Source organism: Protopterus annectens, chromosome 7.part0 (genome assembly GCF_019279795.1).
Source record: "Protopterus annectens isolate FY-2018-M chromosome 7.part0, PAN1.0, whole genome shotgun sequence".
NCBI lineage: Eukaryota > Metazoa > Chordata > Ceratodontiformes > Protopteridae > Protopterus > Protopterus annectens.
The window spans coordinates 797079137-797104310 of NC_056739.1; the positions used below are offsets into that span (position 1 = coordinate 797079137).

The window sequence follows — 25174 nt, forward strand, 5'->3', positions numbered from 1 at the left end:
TATAATAGCCAAACAGAGGTGGTCATGGTAGAGGTAAAAATCTCTTCTGAGTTAGAGTCAGTCTTTTCAATAATGCAGGTAAGTAAACTGAATATTTGATGTCTTTTCTGTACATTTTTCAAGTGATGGATCTTTGTATTCGACCTCAGATCCAGCGTTACAGTCTTCATATTTTTGGATCCACACCTCAGGCTCCTTCTCTTTCCCATAATCCCTTCCCAGCAGCAACATTACCTCAGACATTGTTTGCCGCTTGTCGAGTTCAGACGTGATTCACTGGTTTGGGCTTGCCTTGGCTAAGATGCTTTCTTGTCTTACAGTTTTTTGATACTATATTGGTAGATTCTGTTTCTCTTTGTGTTTATGTTCTATTATGTTCTAGTATATTTTATTTTGTACTTTCACATAACCCAGAAAAAAAATTTGCACTTATCCACAATGTTGTACACCTTTTTTCTCTCTATTCTCATTCTATACTTTCTTTAGGATACTATTAACAGTACCATCATTAGTAATTTATATAATATGAAAATTGTTTGATCTTAAGTTGTTGTCTTCATTTGCTCTGCAACCTGTGGGTACTCGAATCCGGCACTGATCTGACTCAACCGCATTTCCAGCATCTGATCCGAGCTCTGGATACCCATAATGCTATTGTCTCCCTCCTCCCTTCAGATCTTATTTGCCAAGCTAGCATAAGCCTCATGATCCACTGCTCTGAGCTTCTGTTTGGGTAACTGATTGAATGTTTTGTGAGTCTGTACTTTCCTTTTACTGAAATTTCTATCTTTTCTACCTTCCCCAATCCTTGTACTGTTCACATCGGTAAAAAAAAAACTTTCTATCTTCTATTAGTGTGTGTGTGAGTGAGAGTGTGTTCTGATTGGGATTATGTCTGAGAACCCTAAACTAGGTTTTTGTAAATGCATGGAGTGTTGCCATGAGCTCTCCTCAGCTGATGGCCACACTCTGTGCGTGGTATGCTTAGGGGGTTCCCATCTAGAGTCCTCCTGTTCCATCTGCATGGGCTTCAACCCCCACGCATTCATGGGCAAGAGGAACAAACTAATTTTAAAAGGCTTTCTTCCCCCTCCTCAACACCGACTTCTGCTACTTCTATCTTCGCCCCGGCCTCTGGGACTCAATGTCCCACCAAGACGTCTGGGGATGGGGGCAAGCATAAACACAAGGACAGGCTGAGGAAGTGTCCCCTGATCGCTCGTCATCCACTGGTCCTCCGGCCAAGTCCAGTCAACCCTGTGACCAGAGTCACCATGGACCCATTCCCCTCACTTCTCCCCGGAGCCGGAGGAGCTTCGGAACTGTTTGCCGGCCTCAGCTTCACCTCACTGACCCTCCAGGCCAGTATTGGTGGCCTTTTTGTCCCGATCCACCTGCAGCCTTTCTGAAGTGGCGGTGGACAGGATGATGTGGAAATTTATCCGCACACAGATACAGATGGGAGTTGTCTTGCCTGCCCCTTTCCCTCGGTGGGTGGCAGGCAGTCTGCATTCCTGTCAATTACTCCTTCTCCGATCCGACCCTCGGTTTTGGAGCCTTTGGATCCGAAGGCGCTTGTCAAGTGGTCGGTGCCGATGGTACCTTGTACCTTAACGCTGGCCATTACCTTGAGTAGGTCAGATCCATCTGGCTCTTGGAGCCATTGCCTCGGCGCTGGATCCAAGGAGATGGTGTCGGCTCTGAGCCTTCCAATTGGAGTTTCGGCACCTAGAGGTTTGGCTGTGACTCCCCCATTAATCCAGAGGGTGTTGGCTCCGTCTGTAGTCCCATCTCAAATGGTTCGCTGTCCTTCTGCCTTCGATGTGGTGGAGAGGGTTCTCTCGACACCATCGAGACCCTTGATGATCTTGTTTTTGGAGTCTGCCTGGCTCCCTGTGTTTCTGATATGGATTCCGCCATCTTGCTACCTCAGAGACAGCCTGCTGCCTCTTTGCCCCAGGGAGCTCCCACATGGGAGGAGCCAGATGTTTTTGTGTCCTCCCCAGAAACTCCCCCTGAGGAGGTGCATCAAAAATATACATGCAAAAGGAGGCACATTGACTCCCCACCAGAGTCCCTCACAGAGGACACCAATTTGGAGGAAGGGAAGGGTTACCCCCTGGTCACCCCCCGAGGTTATCTCTTTCGTAGACATCATAGAGATCCTTCATCAGTGAGGGAGGTGGTCTTCCCAGAAACCCAACTCTGATGAATCGGTGTTCCCTCTACATCCTGGGTGTCCCCTCCTGTGGATCCCCTGGTGGATCTAATTAAATCTCAGGCATGGAAGGAACTGGACATGGTGGAGCCGATCCCCAAATGCCCCAACAAGGTATTGAGTGCTTCCTGAGATAGGACCCACTGGATCAAGTGATCTCCCGTAGATGGCATGGTAGTGCAGTGGCCACTAAGAAGAAGTTCACGCAGGAGAGCTCCATGGTCCATCCACCAACCCGAGAGTCCAGGACGATGGATCGCTTTGAGAAGCGGGTGTATGCTTCAGCCACATTTTCAGTACGTGCACTGAATTATGTGGTACGTGAAATTAGACTTCAGTGAGACCTTGTCAAGGAGATAGCTGAGTCTACCCCAGGGTCCATGATAACAGAGGACCAGAAGGTTTTCTCTTCTTGCATGGCCACCCTCACATCAATTGCTAACACCTCTACGTGGCTTTTCTCTCATGCTACTGGGGGCACCGCTAGAGCTGCCAGAACAGGCACTGCCATCAGTCATCATGCCTGGCTCTGACTCTGCGCATTCGTGGAACCCTTTAAAGCATCATTTACTAATGCCAAGTGCGACAGTTCCACCCTCTTTGGAAAGCCGGTATGTGACACTTTTGTCCATAGCAAGAAGGATGGAAAGACTCTGTCTGCCATCGGGATCCGCTTCTCCATCCCCCAATGAACATTCTCAAGAAATCAGTGAGAGGCAAAGAAGATGTGGCTCTGAAAAAGTCTCAGAGCTACTCCCAGGATGCTCAGGACTCGCCTTCCCCTAGAGGCAGAGGGAGATTCGATAGACACCGCCCCCAAGGCAGAGGGGCTGCGAGGAATCAGGGATCCTAAGAGCCTTTCTTGGACAGATCTGCGCAGCAGCCCTGAAGAGTTGCCCGGCTGTTCAGCTCTGGAGGTCACTCTTCAATTTATCCTGCCCTTTCTGCAGGAGATCGATTGGATGTGCTTGGTCGACCTTCAGGATGCTTACTACCACATCAAACTGGACAAATGCTCTTGGAGGTTTCTCCGCTTCTGGCTGGGGGCCAGTCATTACCAGTTTAGAGCACTCCCCTTTGGTCTCAGCACAGCCCCGGAATGTTCACCAAAGTGATGGCAGAGGTAGCGGCTCACCTGAGACTACAGGGATTCCAGTTCTTCCCCTACCTGGATGACTGGCTCCTTGTTGCCCCTTCCAAACATCAACTCTGCCAAGCGAGGTATTCCCTGCTTCACTTAGCCCACCAGTTGGGCATAACCATCAGTCTCAACAAATTATTACTGGCCCCGGTTCAAGTGCTAGATTTTATTGGAGCTCAGTTAGACACGATTCAAACCAAGGTCTTTCTAACCTCAGAGAGAATCCAATCTCTAAAACTACATGTCTGCTGTATCCTTCAAGCTCAATCGCCGATGGTGGAATTGGTATTACGGGAGTTAGGGCCCATGGCAGCCACAATCACTCTCTTACTGATGGTCCGGTTACACATACGGTTGCTTCAAGGGTCCATGCTAGATCTTCAGTTGTCTCACCCTGTTCTGGTATCTCGGGTGTGCAGGGACGGTCTTCTGTGATGGATTCATTCTCCGGATCTTTTCTGGGGTTGCCCCTTTCTTCTCTCTCCCCCTTTGGCCACAGTGACTATGGATGCCTCCCTTCTAGGGTGGGGAGGCACAGTTTGGGAAGGACAGTCCAAAGTACGTGGTCCCCCCTACAAGACTCAGTTGCATATCAACGTCCTGGAGATGAGGGTGGTGCTCCTAGCGTTGCAAGCTCTCCATGGCTGTCTTCCTCTAGGGACATTTGCTATCCAGGCAGACAATATGAATGTGGTCTAGTTCATCAACAAGCAGGGGGGAATCAGGTCTTATCCCCTGTATTGAGAGGCCATGAGAGTGTGGGAGTGAGCGATCTCCATCCGTTTTCTGGTGGCAACTCACATTCTGGAGAGGTCCAACATTCTAGCTGACAGACTCAGCAGGTCTATCCTGCTACTTTACGAGTGGTTTCTGAATCCTTTGGTAGCGAAACGGATCTTTCTCAAGTGAGGTCAGCCTTGCTGTGATCTCTTTGCCTCTCCTTCCAACCCGAAGGGCAGCGAGTTTTTCACTCTGAACCCCCCTCAGGGGGAAGCCCTTAGAGACGCTCCGGTTCATGCTTGGCCCTCCGGTCTTCTGTATGCTTATTCTCCTCTGCCCCAATACTGAAAGTTCTTCAGAAAGCTTGCAGGCTGGGGAGCTGTCATCCTCATTGCCCCATTCTGGCCTCAACAAGTATGGTTCCCCTCTCTGTGGTCTCAGGTTGTATGTCCACCCTGGACATTAGGTCTGATTCCGGATCTCATCTCTCATCCCTCAGGGATTTCCCATCTAGATCTGGTCAGTGTGAAGCTCACTGTTTGGCTGCTGCAGTTCCCATGATAGTCAGGACTCCTGGGTTATCTTCACCGGTCAAAAGGATTTTGGTTGCGGCTCATAAATTTTCTACCAGGAAGGTTAATCCAGTAAGTGGAACTTTTTTGGGGGGCTTCTCAGCATGATCTAGACCCCTTCACTGCTCTGATTCAGGCAGTTTTAGAATTTTTAGCAAGTATTTTTCAGCAAGGTGCCAGTTCTTCTACAGTCAAGGTCCAACTGGCAGCTGTATCTAATTTTCATGTAGGCGGTATTATGGCTTCTCTAGCTTCTTCTAAGCTTTGTAAAGCCTTTTTGAAGGGCATCTTTTTACTTCGGCCACTGGTTAAGGACCCAACACCTCCTTGGGATCCCACGCTAGTTCTGCAAGCTTTGGTCTTTCACCCTTCTACAAGTTTTGGTCCCCCCCTCCCTTTGAGCCTGCAGCCTCAGTGAACTTACAGTTTCTGTCTTGGAAGATGGCTTTCTTGGTCGCTCTTATATCTGCCAAAAGGGTTTTGGAGCTTCAGGCATTGTCGGTCAAGCCTCCTTATTTGGTATTTCATAAGGACAGGATGTCCTTGCATACTAATCCATCCTTTCTTCCTAAAGTAACTTTGGAAGCCAATATTAATCAAGTGACTAATCACCCATTTTTCTTTCCAAATTTTCAAAATAAGGGAGAGTACAAATTCTGCTTGTTGAATGTGTACAGACAGTTACGTTTTTGCCTGCTTAGGACTAAGTCCTTTCATAAGTCTGACCAAATTTTTATTTCCTATTCTAAGCCATTTTTAGGGAAACCAGTTTCGAAGGTTACTATTGCCCATTGCATTTCCCAGTGTATTACTCTGGCGTTTTCGACTAGAGGTTTATTCCTGCCAGGTCATGTAAAGGCACATTCTACTAGATCTATGGCTGCTTCAGCTGCTTTTTGGTCCAAAACATCCTTAGATGACATTTGCTCTGCGGCTACTTGGGCTTCTTCACATACTTTCATATCACATTACAAGTTGGACATTCTGTCCAGAAACAGAGCATTCTTTGGCACCACCATGCTCCAAAATATCCTTCTATGAGGGCCTCCCAGGTGTTTAGTAGCTGGGGACTCTGTCCCACAGGTTGAAGAGCAAATGAAGACAACAACTTCAGATAAAGAAGTTATGTACTCAGCATAACATTCCATCTGAGTTGTTGCTTTTCATTTGTTTTCAACCATCCCTCCCTCCTTCCCCCTGCCTTGCGTAGGCTGTGTGGTGGTCTGGTCCAGAAGAGGAATGGTCACCATATGGGTATGCCTTTGTTCTCCTCTGCTTGCTTAGGAAGATCCTTGTCATGGGATAGGATTTTGGATCAGACTGGGATGCCATGGTGGGCAGCAAACTCAATCTGAAGGGAAAAGGGAGACAGGGGCATTGTGGGTAGGGGAGGAGTATGGAGCTCAGATCAGATGCTGGAAATGCATCCGAGTCGGATCTGTGCCAGATCCGAGTACCCACAGGTTGAAGACAAATGAAGAGCAACATCTCGGATGGAACATTATGATGAGTCCATAACTTCTTTTTTTCACTTTGAGTGTTGTTATCAATATCATTGTTGGTAGTCCCTTTGCTGTCTTGTTGTGTTCTTTAATCTTTTAATCTCTGTCATGGCACATAAGACTTCAGGCTTTAAGAAATGTCTGGCATGTAGCCACAGACCATCTTATTCAGACACTAATGAAAAGTGTATCTACTGCTTAGAAGCTGCACACTTGGATGAGGACTGTTCAGTTTATACAGCCTTTGGGCACCAGGCCACTATTGAGTGTCAGAACAAATTAGTTTTAAAATGGCTTATCCCTGAATCTGCAGGAAAGTCTTTAAAATCTGCTTCTGGAGCTGCCCCTTCTGGCAGACAAACATCTGATAAATATAGAAGCAATGAGAGTGTGGCTATGGGCAATTTCTTCTAGTGGTTATTACTTCAACTCAAAAAGTGTCTGAACTCCAAACTTTCTCCTGCAAACCTCTGTATATTATCTTTCTCAAGGATAGGGTGTCTTTATGCACTAATCCCTTCTTTCTTCTTAATGTTACTATGGACAAAGCATTACTTGGCCAGTCTTCTTCCTAGAATTTTCAAATAAAGCAGAGTATATGTTCCATTAGTTGTATGTACATAGGCAGTTGCATTTCTTTCTTCACTGATCCAAACCCTTTAGGAAGACAGGTCAACTTTTTGTCTATTTTTCTAGAGTTAAAATGGGGTAAAGATATCTCTAGCTAGATGGCTGATTTACTGCATCTCTCACATATATAAAGATAAAGATTTGTCATTAACCTAAACCACCAAAGGCTCAATCAGCTAGGTCTGTCTCTACTTCCACAGTCTTCTTTTCTAGAGCCTCAATTAATAATATCTGTGCTCCTACCACATGATCGAATGTTCACACCTTCATCACTCATTATAAATTAGACTTGCTTCCCCAGAATAAGGCAGTATTTGGTAACGCCATCCTCTCAAACTTATGAGACCAGCCTTGGGGCTAAGTAGCTGGAAACTCTGTCCCATCCATTGAGGAACAGATGGAAAAGACAACATCAGATATGAAGGCTATGTACTTAGATAGAGTTGTGTTGTTTATTTCCAACCTCCCACCTTCCCCCATCCATTTTATAGAACTCCTTTCATTATGTTCTGTGAATACAACACTATGGTCTGCTTCCAGGGCAATGTCTTATCCTCTTTTAACTACAGAGTAGATTGGCTTCTATTCCCTAAATTTCTGAGCTTTGTATGTATTGCTATCATTATTATTATTGTTTTTACATTATGAGATCGTAGGCAAACTTGATCTGGGGAAGTGTTGCTGCTAGGAGGGGGTTACGGGTAAGGGGAAGAGCCTGACCTGTGGATCCAAAAGTCTAAAGCGGCTGAAGTCAGATCCAAGAATGGATCTGAAGACCCATCGATTGAAGAAACAGCACAGAGCTATCATTATGGTAAGTACATAACTTTTGTTATCAATCAGAACATCTCTGATAGTGTAGAGGTGCAAGCTTTGATTTCCTCAGCCTCCATTGCCTAACTGTGTGACTCTGAGGAAGTCAATTAACAAGACACTGCTCCCAGGCTGACTGTGAAAAAGGTCAGTGGAGATCACTACTTTACCTGGAAAAGAAATCCAGATAAATAAATAGCATTGTCCTAGGGGGAGGTAGAGAGAAAATTGTCACTAGAATAATAAAGTACTAAAATCACTGTCCCTCCGTGGACTGAGAACTTATCTTAATTGATTGGTTTGTGTGCCTTTGTAATCATACAACCTGTGTTTTTGGAGCTTTATGCTTTTTGTCTTTGAAGAGGGACATACAAACAGTGAACCATAATGGCTTTCATGATAGGTCATTTGAAAGAATTCAAGAACCTCTCATAGAGCAGAGATAACTGGGAGCCACGTCTGGAGCCAGCCTATAATGGTGTCCTGTGGTTGAGAGACCCACATAAACTGGTTAGGGTCAAGTTGAAAAAACTGCATAGTTCCACTGTGTGGGCTCACCACATGCTAGACAAAGGTGAGGGCCAGAAGCACTGCCAGTCAAATAGCAGGTAAAAGTATTAAGAGAGTGAGACACTTGGCAATTGTTTGGCTCTAAAGACATATAATGTTACCACACTTTTAGGAAATAAGCCAGAATGTGTGTGGAAGGTTGAAAAGGATCAGATGGATTTAATTAAGTTTAATTCTGCAGACTGCAGCAGTTCTGAAGCCAAACATTTTCAGCACAGGTCATTTATTTCTTATTGTGATGTTGAAAGGAACCTGAGGTGGGTTTGGAGATACTTTCAAACACCTGGAACATGTACAATTAACTGGATTGTGTGCCAATAAGTGTGCCAGTGCGAGTACAAGTTTCAGAATAGAAACCTCTCTGTTGCATATGTAGCTCTGCTAATTGCTATTCTCAGTACTTGGTCTTCTTAGAGACTGTAGTTGTGGGGCTCAGTATGGCACCAGCTACAGATTCTGAAGTTATACTGGGTGATTTCACTGGTCAAAGGGGGAAAGAAGTAGACATGTGGGGGTTCGGGACAAGTAAGATCTCTTGCCTGATCTGAACCTGACAGTGATTTTTTTCCAACAGCTGTGCCAGTTAAGAATTGTCCAAAAAAAAAACAAACAAACACAAGGATGCTCAAGTGTTTTTGTACCAGAGCACTTTGGGCCAATGATCAACTTGGTAGTTGTTTGATCAGACCTAACTGTTTGGGCACTTGAAACAAGAGTTGTTCAGCTGTTAGCTGATCGCCATTTAGTGGTGAGTCGGGGTTGTTGGCCAGGAAAGTGGCTAGACCACGTCAGTAGACTCAAATAAGTAAAAGAATATTACTTTTCTTGGACTATAGCCATGATGAATGAGGTGTTTTTATGGGAACAAATGGATGTTCCCCCTGAATGTTAGACATGTTATACATATGGTACATTTTGGAAAGCCCTTATTTTGTAGACAGTAGAAGCAATGGAACTTATTCAGTGCCAGGTTATTTTATATGTAAGTCTAGGTATGTGGTTTACTTGGCTAAATGTTCCTCCTGGGAAGCATTGTATATAGGAAAAAAGAATTGGGAATTCAAAAAGAGAATTTCTGAACATCAGTATGCAATAAAAATAAAAAAATATATACACAATGCGGTAACCATTCAGTTGAGATTTTTTTTTTTTTAATTCTATTTTTCTGTAATTGATCATGTCACCACATATTTTAATGGTGACAAAGGAGGAGAACTTGAATATAGATAGTTAAAGACAGATTAGGTTCTATGCATATTTTTCACCTGAGTTAACTACAAAGTGGCACTTGATAGAAAACAACTTAATGATAAATGCAAATAAAAATGTAATTATGTTTTATTTTATTATAGTATTTAATATTTATGATGGTGCTTTAACAATTTAATTGATTGATTAATTAAGCTTTGTGACTGGAAGGGTGTGTTTGTATTATTGTATTTAAATGTTTGATTAATTTTCTGTATTTATTTTGATGAAGACCATTTTGGTCAAAAGCGCTTAATCATTAAAGTGATTGGTGTTTAGGTTACAAGTGGATATGACTCATTCTACACATATTATTCCACTGGTGGCAGCCTTTAATGATGTATTTAATGCTGTCTGTTGCAACCCTGATTTTACAACCTTTAGTCCCCAGAAAGAAGATAGGCTTTATAATGTTTCTCAAACTAACAAACATTTATTTATCTACCCTAGATCTGACCCTGCTACCATTTCCTCTATGAGAACAGGCTTTTGGTGTCCTCTATACCTTCCCTTGTGCACAAGGAGGGGAAGATACTGGACAGATTTGGTAGGAGAACTCTTTCTTCTTCCATTTTATCTTTTAAAATTCTTTAGCTGTCAGACCCATATGTGGAAGTCTGTGCTTTTTTGTACAGATAGTTTGAGAGAATTAGCTACCACACTTCCCATGAAGGTAGTGCCTATCCAATTTCTATTGTTTCTAACATTTCTCAAGTGTCTAAACATGCCTTAAGGAGTGTGTACTACTGTGCAGATACTGTGTCTAGGGCCACTGCTTCTGCTAGAGTTTTAAGAAGTTATGCCTAGGTACATAATCAAAAGCTTCCTGATCAGGTAAGTGAAATTTTGAATTCAGCTTTAGATAAGCAGTTATTTGGTTTATCTAAAACTCGGGTCCTCAGAAAATTTGATGAGAGAGGTAAATTAATTTGAGGAGTTTTCAAGGTTTTTTATTCCTCTTCTTGCAGTTCTCCCAGATCCTTTTTCACATCTAAGAAACAAAATAAACAATCCCTGCATTCTCAAACCAGACAGAGAAACAAAAAATGATGACAGGAGAACAAGAAAAATCTGTCCCAGCAACTGGCTCTACAATTCCCCTTTGGCAACAAATTATTACAGACTCTGTGTTAAAAGTGGTTCAGGAAGGATGCATTTGGAGCTGAATCCAAATACCTTCTTTCAGCAGAATTCTTCCCCTCTCTCCAAACCAAACAGAATGTATTCCTCAGGTTGTTCAACACTTACTTACTGTAGGAGTCATAGAATCAGTGTAATTAAATCAAAGGGCAAAGGCTTCTTTTCCAGAATGGTTTTGGTACCATAGAAAGCCTCTTCCTGGAGATCAGTTTAGATCTTTCCTTTCTAAATCTGTATGTGAAAGTTAAAATTCAAGTTGCTGGCCCTTCAGACTCTGTTACCTTTCATTCCTCTCTGAAGCGTTATAGCAACATTAGATCTAAAAAATGCATAACCTCACACTCCCATAGCCAAAGGCTTCAGAACATTTCTAAGGTTTTCTAAGTCTGGGTCAAGGATGCTTACAAATTTTCTAGCTGCAGTCATAGCCCATTGCAGACTGAATGGCATCCACATATTTCCTTATGTAGATGACTTACTCATCTTTGCAGCGTCTTTTCCCAGATGCCAGATGTCCATTGCAAAGGGTTTGTTCTCTTCTGAGCAGCCAGGGGGGGCAATATAAATATTTAGAAATCCTTCTTAGCACGTAAGATTGTGTTTCAAGGATGTCTTATAGACACCCTGCAGCAAAAAACTTTTTGACACAGAAGGTGGATTTTATCTGGAAACACGTGGACTCACCATATGCATCCTGTGGAATTTTAGATTCCAATCTTTGGCTTGGTAAAAAAGGAACTACAATGGTGGAGATTACAAATTCGAACCTTCCCTTTTCTCCTGTACCTCAAGCCAATCTGTAACTACAAACCCCTCAGATTTTGATTAGGGGCAGTTTCTATGGGTAAAGGTGCATGGCCTGTGGGATTCCTCAGACAGACTAAAGCACATAACTATCAAAGAGATGTTGACAGTGATCCATACCTTAAAATCTTTTCATCATTTAAGGTCCCCAGGTCCTTTTCAGGTAATTATCAACACCACCACAGTGATGTGGTATATCAGTAAGCAAGGGTGTACCAGATGCAGTCTCTATGTAGGTTGGTTATGATGGCTTGGGAGGTAGCACTTCAACACTCTTTAACCCTTCACTCATATTACATTCTGTCAGAGGAAAGCATAGTGGCAGATAAGCTGGGCAGGGCAGAGCCAAGTCAGCTGTTTGTTTTTTTATTGTGGAATGAAGAAACAACAACTCATGCCAAAATAAACTATTGCCAGGTTTCCAGTTGGTTGTCTTTAGCTATTGCCTGTTGTTATGCCCACCATGATAAACATGTTTTAGATAGTATCAAGACTACTGTACCAGGGCCTTGTCTTTTTTAGTGGTATATTGGAAGGTTGAGTCCATGTTACCAAAGGTAAGTATTAGTATCCAGACAAAAGTGACAGGAATGTGAAAAACTTAGGGAGATATTGGCAGTTTAGAGAAACGAGTGGCATCATTTGTATATTTTTAAATAAAATTTTAGCAATGAGCGTTTACAAGGGTCAGTCCTGATTTTTTATGCTTCTGTGGAGTTCACCATATCCATTTCTCCTATTTGCAGGATGGTGTCTGGGTGAAAGGCCTGTTTCTGGAGGGAGCAGGCTGGGATAAGAAGAATTCTTTCTTGGTAGAAGCTGAACCGATGCAGTTGGTCTGTCCTATACCCACAATCCATTTTAAGCCAGTTGAAAACAAGAAGAAAAGTGGCAAAGGTGTGTACCATTAGCATGAGAACTTTGAAGTGTTTCCAGGGAAGTGTACTTTCTTTTTTGATTCAATTGCAGTAATCAGATCCTTACCTTTTCAAAATATTGCCAGTGGTATCACTTGTTTGATAAAAGTGTTTGATGAAGTTTTTACTGGGGGGATCCTAGCCCTCTTGTAAAATCAGTCATTGATACCCCTCAAGAAATGCATGTTTTTTTCTGCCAGTGGGCACTGCAGTAGGAAATAGAATTTGCCTCAGTCTGTTTTAGTCTATAGATCTGATGTTGTTAATCTTCATTCATTCCTTACTAATGGGTGTTGGTAACGTCCTCGGAACCAAGTCGACTGTTATAACATGCTCGCGCCAGCCAAAAAACTCTTGAAATAAGCCTTTACCATAGTGCCCCTTTCTATATTATCTCAGATCTCATTTTCCACATATAAAACAAGACGTCTCAGACCAGGCTCTCAGCTAGGTAAATATTTTCTTGTCAGAGTTTCTTACTTAAAGTTTGTCACCTTCTTAAAACTGTAATTTTCTCTTTTTTTGTTACTCGCTTATATTTTGTTATGTAATTTGTTTCTGTGTCTCCCCTTTTCTCTTTCTCCCAAAGTTGGTCTCTCTGTACCATTGCTGGTACAGGCCTTCTTCTTTTACCCTCTGGGTACTTAATTTACCATTGCTGGTATTCTACTCCTTCTGAAAAAAAAAAAAAAAAAATTCCTTTAGTCTAAATTTCTTACTTATATAACTTCCTGCCTGTTTTTACTTATATAACTTCCTGCCTGTTTTTTGTTTGAATATATTGGATAAAAAAGGTACCATAGGCTTCAAACACTGTGTTCAGTGTAGTAGAAAAATGCCAGTGTAGATAACCATATCTCTTGTGTTTATTGTTTAGGGGTCCCCTCACCTTTCTATGAAACCCGCTTGTGAGATCTGTAAAGGGTTCAGCTCCTGTATGCTTACGGAGCGAAAAAATAAGCTCCTCTCCTCATGATTCTGAATCTAAACAATCGGAACCGAGACAGAAAGCCCCTAAATTGGCACCATTTTCGTCCACGAGGTCTAAACCTCCGACTTCGGCACTGACCTCAGTTCCAAGACAACAACCAGCTTCAATGCCATCTTCTTCTTCTTCAGCACCTATGACTACTCCAACAACAGCACCGACAATTAACTACAGTTTTCTTCAGCACTGACTCACCTTTCGGCACAAACAATAGTCGTCCCGTAACCAGTTACTTTCCCATCCCTATACTTCATATTGGTCTTTCGACCTCAGTGCCGAAAGGTGAAATAACCCACCCTGACCAGATATTCCCCCTCGGTGGATTCATTTGTTGGCCAGCAATATAGCCCTTTCTTAGAGCTCCACACTTCACCTTCGGGGATGTCTACGCAATCCTCCAAGGGTCTTTTAGAACTGGACACAGTGAGGCTTCGTGGATCAACTCTTGGCAGCCAGCAGACTATCTACTCCACCTAAACCCTCCCTCCCACTCGGAGCCAAGGGGTTTTATCAAAGGATGCCACAATATTTTCCTCCTTCAATCTCCTTGCAGGTTTCGGAGCACTCGTCACCGACACCAACCCCTGTTCCAGCTTCTTTGGTACTGGTGGTAGATCTTACCACGGTACCAGAGACTACACTTTGGCCTTCGTTTCTCTCTGAGCCAGGCCTTCCTTGGGACCGAAACTGGTCTGTCGGCATCGTGTTCCCTGGGATGGTGTCTCCTTTTCGTACATCTGCCACAGTTCCTGTTGCCCTGACAGAACCGTCTCCTCCCATGGCTCCCTCCCTGGTGGCAGGTTCTTTGGAGCGGGGTGTGACCCCGGTCTCAAGGCTTTCTTTCTTGGTTCCGGGCTCCCACCCCTCATTGGGAGGACCTACTTTCCAGGTGATGGAGAGGGCTCTGACCTCTGCAGCCTCTCATTTGGTCCCCTCGGAGTCAGAGACCCATCATCTCCCGTCCTCTGTGCCACGGGTGACACAGCCCACTACTCATGGACTCCAGGCTTCGGGAACCTCAAGACACCCTTCAGCAAGGTTTCTCCTCTGCAGGATGCTCCTCAGATTCTCCCGTCAAGGAGGTTCCTCGGAAGAGGTCATGCAAGAGGAAGCATGTGGATTCCCCAGAGGAATCCTTGACTGAAGATATGGACAACAAAGAAGGGGAAGGGTCCCCACAATCACCCCTTGATGTCTCCTTTGCAGACAGCTAGGAAATCTTGAAGCAGCGAGGTGATTGGAAGTCCACCACCCCTTCCTCCATGGAGTCCGTATTCTTGTAGGCTTTTTGAGCCTGGCCCTCTACCTCCTGGGTGACCCCGCCTGCAGATGAACTTGTACAGCTCATCATGCAGCATGCATGGAATAGTCCTGATACCATTGAACCTATTCTCCGGAGGCCAGACAAAATTCTTTCACCTCAAGAATAATCCTTACTGGTTCAAGGGCCTTCTGGTAGATGCTGTGGTTGTGGTGGTGGCCACTAAGAAAAAGCCCACCTAGGAGAGCACTACTGTCTACCCCCAAACAGGGAGTCTCGGGCAATAGACAGACTTGGGAAGCGGTTGTATTCCTCAGTGACTTTTGTCATCCAGTCCCTGAATTGCCTGGCAGATTTTACTCGGCTTCAGAGACACCTGATTACTGAACTCTCAGAAACCCTGGCAGGAGCAGTGTCTGATGAGGTACAGGACAAAGTTGCCTTGCAGGTTCCGTCCCTGGAATCCATCTGTAATTTGTCCATGAGGTTGATTTCACACTCGACCAAAGGGGCAGCTAGAGCAGCAGGTGCAGGCGTTGTTACAAGACATCATGCCTGGATGCATCTGCGTGACTTCGCTGATCCTTTTAAGTTTTCCTTCCTTAATGCCCCCGTAGAGGCCTCATCTCTCTTTGGCCCAAAGGTGAAAGACACTTTAGCCAGGTGTGAAAAGGACGGTAAGACCTTGTCTGCCGTGGGAGTACATTTTTCCACTCCCCAGTGATCCTATTTTAGGAAACAGAGGAGTGAAAAGATGTGGTACAAAAAATCCCAAGGCGAGTTTCCCCCCCCCGGGGTAGAGGGGGAACTCAACTGGAAGGCATACCTTTAGAGGCAGAGGGGGGTGCGCGTAAACAGAGGTCCAGAGATTCTTTCTCTGGACAGTCCTACCAACGCTCCTGAAGAGCGGCCCGATTGCTTACCTCTGGGAACAGACAGAGATCGTTTTTCTCTGCAGCACCTTGCCTGGCAAAAAATAACCTCAGATTCTTGGGTTGCAGACAATAATTACCAGAGGTTATCTCATTCCCTTCAGCCTTTTCCCAAAGCTTTTAAGGCGCATTCTCGACATGCCACCCAGTCAGAGGGAATCAGCAACTCTAGAAATCCAAAAACTGCTTCAAAAAAGAGTAATCCAAACAGTCCCTTCCAGACCAAATAGAATCCAGTTTTTACTCAAAGTTCTTTTTAGTGCCAAAGAAAATGGGACTGGAGACCAATTCTGGACCTTAGCATCCTAAACAAATTTGTCCAACAAGAAAAATTCTGGATGGTCATAGTACAGTCTATTCTCCCCTTCCTGGGTAAAGACAATTAGATATGCTCTATAGATCTTCAGAATGCATATTACCACTTAATATGGACAAGCTCTCCAGAAGATTTCTCCACTTCTGGCTGTGAGCCAATCACTACCAATTCCAAGCAGTGCCCTTTGGTCTCTCCACAGCTCCCAGAGTATTCACCAAATGCATGGCAGTGGTAACAGCTCACTTGAGACGGCAAGGATTCCGGGTGTTTCCATATCTAGATGATTGGCTCCTCACTGCCCCAACCAAGCATCTACTAATCTTAGCGATCCATTTCACCCTATGTCTCTTGAAACAACTAGGGATAATGGTAAACAAGGACAAATGCAAACTAATCCCTTCTCAAATACTGGCGTTCACAGGGGCAGAATTCGATACACAATCTTGCTTAGTCTACCTCCCTCTTCACAGGATACAGAGACTCAGATCGCAACTCCGAGTGATAGTCAGGACAAAGCACCTGTTCGAGCAGTCCTTTAACTATTAGGGTCCATGGCAGCATCTATAATGATGGTACCACTGGCGGGACTGCATATGAAGCTTCTTCAGTGGCTTTTGCTAACACAATGGTCCCCGTTGAATCTCCACATGATGTTTCAGATCAGGATAAATCGCTGCAAACAAAACTTTCATTGGTGGATGAAGCCAGAAGAGAACTTATGGAGTTGACCTTTCTCCCCTTCTCAGCCCAAAGCCATAGTGACCAGGGATGCCTCCCTAATTTGGTGGGGGGGGGGGGCACTACCAGGGAAAGATTGTCCAAGGCACTTGGTCATCTATAGAGGCCAATCTGCATATCAGTGTTCTAGAACTGAGGGTGGTGCTTCTAGTGTTGCAAGTGGTTCAATCTGCTCTCCCTTCAGGAGCAATTGCCATCCCATCCGACAACATGTCAGTAGTCTAGTACATCAACAAACAAGGCGGAACCAAGTCATACCCGTTGTGTCGATAGGCCATGAGAGTTTGGCAATGGGCAATTGCTTCTGACTGCTTTCTGATAGCAACACACATTCTCAGGAACTCCAATGTGATTGCAGACAAATTGAGCAGATGCATTCTCCTGCCTCACAGTCACTGGGGCCAGCCTTGCTGCGATCTATTCACATCCCCCTCAAACCACAAATGCAGCAGCTACTTTGCCCAACCTCCACCTCTGCAGCTTTTCTCAGAGGGGTCCCAACCAGGGACATCCTGGAGGCTGCAACTTGTACTTCTGTACATACTTTCACCAAGCATTACCACCTGCCTACCTTCTCCAAATTCAGGGCAGGCTTTGCCACCGCAGTCTTGCAGGGTATCCTAGCCAGCCCTCAGTCTTCTTGACTGCCTCTGCCCTTTTCTTCAGCTTTAGGAATCAACCCAAGTGTGATGACTGCAACAGTGAAACACGAAGAACATAGTACAATTGTGTACACTTACCATAAATGTAGATGTTCGAGTGTATGCACTGTTGCAGTCCTGGTTTCCCCCCTCCATCCCCCTTGTCTCTCTCTCTCTCTCTTCCTCTCTCCTTACAGGGAATTGTTGGTATTTACTTTCTAATGGTGGTGTTCTTCCACCATAACCTAGCTCCCTATTTGGGGGTTCCTGACAGTTGGGGCAAGAAAAACTGATGTAATGGCATCGGCTGCCTGATTTTATACCACTGACGACCTGACATCAGTCCTGGAGCGACAGCAGCTGACGCAGAAATACTAAGCCTCTGGTATTTGGGCCGACTGAGGGCTACCCCTGGCAGAATAACCCAAGTGTGATGACTGCAACAGTGAATACACTTGAACATCTACATTTATGGTAAGTGTACGCAACTGTACTTTCTTCAGGATGTATTCTGTCACATAGAAGCAGGCAGACTATCCAGGGGGGACTTTTACTTCTTGCTGGAAGCCAATTACATCTATTCGGAGTGCTTCCCCCTCACCTATCCTCAGTCCCACAATGCTCAGTAAAATTATAGCAGTGTGGTAAACAGTCAATTGAGTCTAAAATTTTTCTTGGTCCTTTCCTTATCTAGATGATTAGTTACAATTATCCCAGACATTAAAATTCATAGGAACAGTGTTCAGTGGAATTTCTATGATAGTGTCTCTTACTCTTTTGAAAAGTACAGTCGATTAAGAAGCAAGTCACCGAAATAATTTGCAGTACCAAAAACATTCCAACCCAAATTGATCCTGCAAGCACTGGGATCATTGTTAGTGGCAATGATTGTAGTTTCATTTAGCAAGAACCCAGGTATGTAAATGACTCCTTTCCTGCCGGGTGCAGTTACAAATAATATTACAAGGTTGTCCTTTCATCTTCTGTGACCCAAAATCAAGCTTCCCACATTTCATGGGGAGATCTTTCTTATGCAGAAAATAGTACAATACAAGTGCTCCCAAAGAAGTCAACTTCCATGTCAGTGTTTTGCTAATGAGACTGATACCTCTGGCATTGCAAGTATTCCAAGACTCCCTGAACAGCTGACATGTCAGTAGTTTAGTACATCAACAAACCAAAGGGCACCAAAGTAATCCCTGAAGTCAAAATCCCTTGCGTGACAATGGACGACAACTTCCATCCACTCTCTAGTAGAGTTACATATTCCTGTCATAGCAGACTAACTGAGCAGGTCCTTTTTTAATACCGCACTAGTAGTCTTTTTACAATAATGTGACAGAAATGATTGATCAGTCAGTAGGGCTAGCTTGGCTGTGACCTTTCTTGTATCCCTCTTAAATGACAAGAGCAGTAATTACTTTACACTGATTCCCACACCAGGGGAATTACCAAGACACACTCTACCCCACAATTATTCTCCCCCTTTTTCCCCCAGTCTTCTGTTTACTTTATATGACTCCACTAATTTCCAAATTTCCTTATTTTTATTTATTTATTTATTTTATTTTACATTTGTTGACCGGGATAGTCCGACTGGATGCATGTCCATTTTCAGCGGAGGCCCGGGGAGAAAAGCTCCAAGGGTAAGCAGATACAGCATTACATAATACCAGCATTACATATTACAAACAGATTATTTACAGAGATTACATAAGTAAGCAAGTTAAACAAGTTCCACAGGTTAAAGTTAGTCCTGAGCACAAGTCAGGATTAAATTAAATTACACAGTAAACTGGTTAACAGATTTTTACACATTCAAGTTAGCCAGGCTTGATACATTGACATAGTCAGTTAATCAGTTAGATGGAAGAACACGATAGTCCACATTGGATTCTACTGGCTCGTCAAATAGTCTTCCCTTTTTAGGTCAATGAGCAAACTCTCTTTCATTACACCTTACTGGCCTTCACAAATATGGTTCTCCTCTGGCCTTTATCTACCATAACCACTTTGGATTCTAAATCCAGATCCGGACTTTCTGTCTCCCGACAGGCATGGTTCTCCCGGATATCTCAAATCTGTAACTAACAGTATGTTCTCCAGTTCCCCTGTTCTTTACATACCTTTATTTTCTCATTGATCTTTCACTAGGGAACTCTACAGAAGAAAATGGAGAAGGCTTTTTTATGGGGTAGACCAAAAACAGATAAATCCCTTTCAGCTCACTCATTCATTTTTTAGAATTTTTACGAGCCCTTTTTATGATGGTGGCTAGTTCATCAATTTTTTTAAAATACTATTCACAGCAATCTTAGTTTTTATATAGAATTTCAAAATTCTTCCCTGGCATCCACAAAACTGTTAACATTATTCTTACAAGGTACCCATTTGCTGGGAATTCTATTGCCAACATTATACAAATCCTTCTACCCCCTTATGATTTCTTCTCAAATAGTAAATTCTAGCAATATTCCTATGAGCATACCTTATACCATCTACCAAAGAGGCAATAAGGTGACTCCAACTTATACAGATGACATAGGGAGTATATGTGGGATTATACATAAGAATTGGCCAGTTCTTTTAGCCGATGGTACTGTCAGAGCCGTAGTGGGTTCTGCTCCCACTTTCGTTTTAGAACAATTTGTGTCTTAAGAGGATGCTATGCGACCATCATGATAAATCATGGGATAGTTCTTTATCACGTAGGGGTAGGTATGTATGCTTGTAGGATGTGTAAAGCATACAGATATGTTTCTGAAGCAAAGACATATACACATCCGGTGAATGGTTTTAGATTTATTCCTGGGTCCTATGCAGATTGTAGTAGCTCTAATCTTGTTTACTTGGCTTACTGCAATGACTGCACGTTTCTATATTGGGAAAACTAATCGTTCTTTTAGAGAACGTGTGTTAGAGCATCTTGGCTGTATTTGGAATAAGGATGATACAGGTGCATTATAAGCATGTTGCTATTTTTAGTGAACATAGTTTTAGTTTTTTAGTTTTGCAACTTTTTCAAGTGATTTTAGGGGGGTATTGTGAATAAAGTCAAAGTGGCAGAAACTAGATGGATAACCACTTTTCAAGCACAGAGAGCTCCTGGCTTGCATGGTAGTATACCTTTAAAGCCAATATTGAGAACTCAAGCTGTAGTGCATTAATTGCTTGATTGTTAATGGCTTTATTGTTTCATTGGTTTATGTGGTATATAAGAGTATGTTTTTTTCAGTTGTTTGTATGGTCTAAATAAGTGCATGGTGGGTGCACGAAAGCACTTACCTTTCCAATAAACATCTTTTGTTTTTATGTTACGGCTGTGTTTGCTTGGTTACATCTTTTTTTCGAGTGTTGTGCTCTTTGATTTGACTGACGTTCATTCACTTTGTCTGTTTTTATTTTCGAATATCCCTCCACATTTCTTTTTAAGAAGGACAGGGTCATGTTGGTAAAAACCTTTCTTTCTGACCTAAGCTAGTGCAAGAATTTTTTAAATAATGGAGAAGGCATGTTGTGTTTACTCGTTCATAGACATTTACATTCCTAACTACACAGTTAAGAAAACACTGTTGAAAATTATTGTTGCATAAAAAGTTAGAAAGTTTGTTCAAATATGTGTTTCCTTCAAATAGAATAAGTTGGTGAATATGTTACAAAGGTAGTGCTAGCCAGAGGGTTTGACAGATTGCATTTCATTTATCTGTAACAAAAGGGCATATTTTCGTTAGAGGTTCATTCAGTCAGATCCGTGCAACTTTCATTATTTTTCCACTCCACAATCTTTATGGACAATGTATATTCAGCTGCACCTTGGTCAAATCCTCATGCCTTCATCATTGATTACACCTAGATCTGAGGTCCAGGAGAACTACAGCTTTTCTTCCGTTGTACCCAGAAATATCATTCCTTGGAATCCACCCAAGGGGGTTCAGATATCTGGGAATTCTGACCCATTAGTTGAGGATGAATGAAAATTGACATCAGATAAAGAAGTTATGTACTTACCATAATGTTCCATCTGTGTTGTCCATTTGCATTCATCCTCAACTCCCCACACACCAACCCTCTTCCTTTTTTAATATTTGAATTCTGCAAGAGTGAGAGGCTTCAAGGACACTACTGTCCCTTGTGTTGAGCTCCAGATATGGCATCCCTCTCTATATTTCCATTATTTCATGGAAGAATGAGATTCCTTTTTCTAGGAGTAATTGTGTCACTTGCATTGAACTTCGTTAATAGTGATTCCTTTATGGTCTTCCTGTCAAGCTGCAAACAAGATCTGAGGGATGTTAGGGGTGGTGCATTATGGGTAGGAAAGTAGCTTGAGAGTTTGTTAGAGGCCACGAGCTAGTGTAATGGCCAAATCAGATCCAAGGATCGTATTCTGACTCATTAGTTGAGAATGAATGTAAATGGATAACACAGATGGAATGTTATGGTAAGTACATAACTTATTTTTTTTGCCTTTACTAAAACCACCAATAGCCCATTCCACCAGAGCTATGGCAACCTCTTCAGCCTTTTTGTCTTGAACTTCCTTGGATATTAGTGCAGCTGCCAACTTGGGCTAATCCTCATACTGTTATTGCTCATTACAAATTTGATCTGAGCTCTAGGGAAGAGCAGCCTTTGGCTGTGCTGTGCTCAGGAATATCCTTCCTTAGAGTCTTCCTGGGATTCAGGTAGCTGGGGACTCTGTCACAACAGTTGAACAAATAAAAATGGCAATGTCAGATATAGAAGATATGCAGCCACCATAGCATTCATCTGTGTTGCCCACTTTCATTCTTCCTTTCCCTCCCACAACCCCTTCTTTGCTTTACTCCTGGAAAGATCGAAGGATGCTGCAGGAACTGCTGTTCTTTTGTTTGAGTTTTAGATTCTGTTATATCATAATTCCTTAATACGTTGAAGGTCTATGGGCAGCAAACAAGATCTGATGTATGTTAGGTGTCTAGAGCATTAAGGGTAAAAGGGAGGAGCTTGAGAGTTTCAGTGTTCCACGAGCTGGAAGAAGAGGCCGAGTCACATATGAGGATCAGGTCCGAATCCAACAGTTGAAGAATGAAAATGGACAGCATAGATGGAATGTTATGGTGAGTACATAACTTGTTTTTTTCTTCACCACTGATCTGTTTAGTGAGAACTTAACCATGTCACGAGAATCAATTTATTTATTTTTGGATGTCTCGGAAGATCTTTGAGCTTTTCACTGCATTTTTAGTGTTTACTCAGTTCATTTTTGTTCCTGTTACTATTCAGTTTCAGTGAATCCCTTTTGCTGTAATGTAATATGTCCGAACAGGAAACCTTCAAGTGAAAATTTGATCCTAAGGTCTATAATATTAAAACAATATAAACATCATACACAAAAACATTGCAAATAAAGCTCCTAAAATGAAAAGCAACACAAATGTGTGTCGATAAACGCACAAAATGTAATGATAGTTTTTGCAGGGTGCTGTATTCCCCACACCACCAAATGTTACTAATCTGCTCCCATGCTCCCAATTTCTAAATATACTAGAAATCAGACGCACTAGGTGAAAATGGAGAATTAAAAAAGTCCATTTCTTCTGAGCCATGCACATATGGAGAACCCATAATAGTACCTGAGTACCTGCGGCTAGACAAGTTTCAGTTTCCTGACATTGAGAGGGAGAATAAAAAAGCAATTACAAAAGGACTCATTCCTGATATTCCTTTTTTTTTTTTTTTTTTTTTGCTAGTCCGTAGAATTGATACAATGGCTGATTAGTTCCTCTGCTGGGGACAAGAACTCACTTGCCCATTTGTTCCTTACAGAGCATATCTGTCCACAGACACTGTGAACTGTTCTGTTCCAACCCCCTTGTCAGCCAGCAAGCTCTGCAATAGCTGCCTTGGAAGGTACATGCTTAACTGTACTCCTGAAAGCTACTAGTAAGTTTTGGAGCATGCGTTACTGCCATAGCTTCTGAACTGTTTTAATTATGATTGTTACCTGACAATGGTGGTGGTGCTGTGGTAGTGTTGTCGCCTCACAGTAAGACGTTGTCCTGTTCGATTCTCAGCTAAAGCGTCTTCTGTGTGGAGACATGCGTGAATGGGAGTACCTTCGTTGAAGGTTGTGCGTCAGGGCTGGCAACTCGGTATGTAAAAATCTACTGCCAATCATTAGCGGACCGGAGTTCCGCTGTGGCGACCCCTAACCGGGAAAAGCCGAAAGACACAACAACAACCTGACAATATTCTAAAGCCTGTGGATAAGTCAGAATAGTCATGCAAGATGTAGTTGTAACAGCTGTTTAATGATTTGAGATGGCTGTATGACCATGTGGCTATTATATTAAGTTTGTGTTTGTGCACTCTCATACATTTCACCATTGCCAACTTCACACAAGTGAAATGACCTAAAAATATTAGGGAAATTAACTTCCTTTTTTCAGTTCTACTCTTACGAAAAAGGATGTTATATTTTCTGCTTTTATATATCATTTTACGGTAGCTTTTTACACACTGGTTTAATTGTGTCCTGAATATATGAGCAATGCACATACCAGTTCACTTACTGTTTCTTTCAGCCCCAGTGCTTTAAAAAGTATGTTTTTACACTATATTTGTGTCTAATTTAAATTCGACATTTCATTTATTGATTCAGGCCAGCTTCATGACATTGCAGGTAACTGGTGTTCAAATGGCAGTTCAGGCACATGTAGGAACTAATGGAGGAGGATGGGAGTGAGAGGCCACTGCTGCCTTATTCATGCTGGGTGAAGGAAGGTGGGTGTAGCTGTTCACATGAGTGAAGCCTAGAAGGAGCAGTATGTATCTACTCCATAGAAATTGAGTCTGTCAAGCCCCAATTTCTGCGTGCTGGGATTAACTAGGTGTGAAAAAGCCCACTTCCCCCTAGTGAGCAGCTAGAATGGAGCTTGGAGGGGCCACTGTAGTGGAGGGGGTGTGCCACTGATGGAGAGGGTAGGCCACCGGCTCTACTACATAAGCACAAATCGCCAGAACACCAACATTCAAAATAACAAGACCAGAACACTGAAACCATAAATAACCAAAATTGCACATCACCATATTTCATATATACGAAAAGCAGTATATGTGGAATGTTATCTAGCAATTAAGGTAGTTTCACTTTAAAAAGCTAAGACAGTCATGTAATGTTGTACAATGTACCAACGTGAAATATGGAAAAGTCAGGAGCAGAAGGGCCAGGAGTTATCAGAAATGTATACAAAACTGTCAGGTCCCATAAAAGTAAGGAATTACTTGTTGTAGAAGGCTATCTATATAATTTAGACAGGAGTAGAGACAGTAGACGGTACTAGGGTTGTAAATATAAAATTCCACAAAAGTGCAGAGGAAGAGCAGTAACAACCCTAGCTGCTGTAGGAGAAAAAACTAGAGAAAACAGTGAAACACAATCACCCCGGTGATCCCGCAGAGATTGATAGATACAAAGTCTGCCATGATATAAAAGTCAGGGCGGAATATAGTAGAGACACCCCATGCTTATTAGTGGAGGTTGCATTGGCGTCGACCTCTCTGGATACAGTTCACAGTCTGCCAAATAGAAAAGCAGTGCTTCAGCAGATTGTCAGGGTTAGGAGGAAGTTAAATGCAAAGGATAATCTTGAACCATTAATGCTGAGCACAATAGACTTTGAGAAATACCTGCTTAAAAGTGGTGTATTTATACATATTACTATGTCTGATCCAACAACAGATAATGTGGTAGTAGTATTCACCACACAGAATAACTTGTATGATCTCAGTAGAGCAAACTGTACCGTTATTATACGCATTGATGTCAAAAAAATCTTTAAGATCATATAATTATTCGTGGCATTGCTTATTTCACATGATGTCTGAGCAGCAATTTGAAGTGAATATATGTTTCATAATGTGTGATTCTGAAGTAGCAGCAGTTAAGAGCATAAGGTTGAATGTTGCTGGTGCTCAATCCAAAGGCTGCCTATTTCATTTCGGCCAGAATATATGGAGAAAAGTTCAGGCTTTAGGTTTG

General features: G+C 42.8%; 1 protein-coding gene across 1 annotated transcript in view; it reads left to right on the forward strand.

The window, feature by feature from the left end:
• The window catches only part of DNAH2 (dynein axonemal heavy chain 2), a 6636854-nt gene that overhangs the window by 6586593 nt on the left and 25087 nt on the right, over positions 1-25174 (forward strand). Inside the window, exon 87 of the mRNA XM_044077324.1 lies at positions 12105-12255. Coding sequence (XP_043933259.1) covers positions 12105-12255 — 151 coding nt within the window. The remainder of the gene's footprint in view (positions 1-12104; positions 12256-25174) is intronic.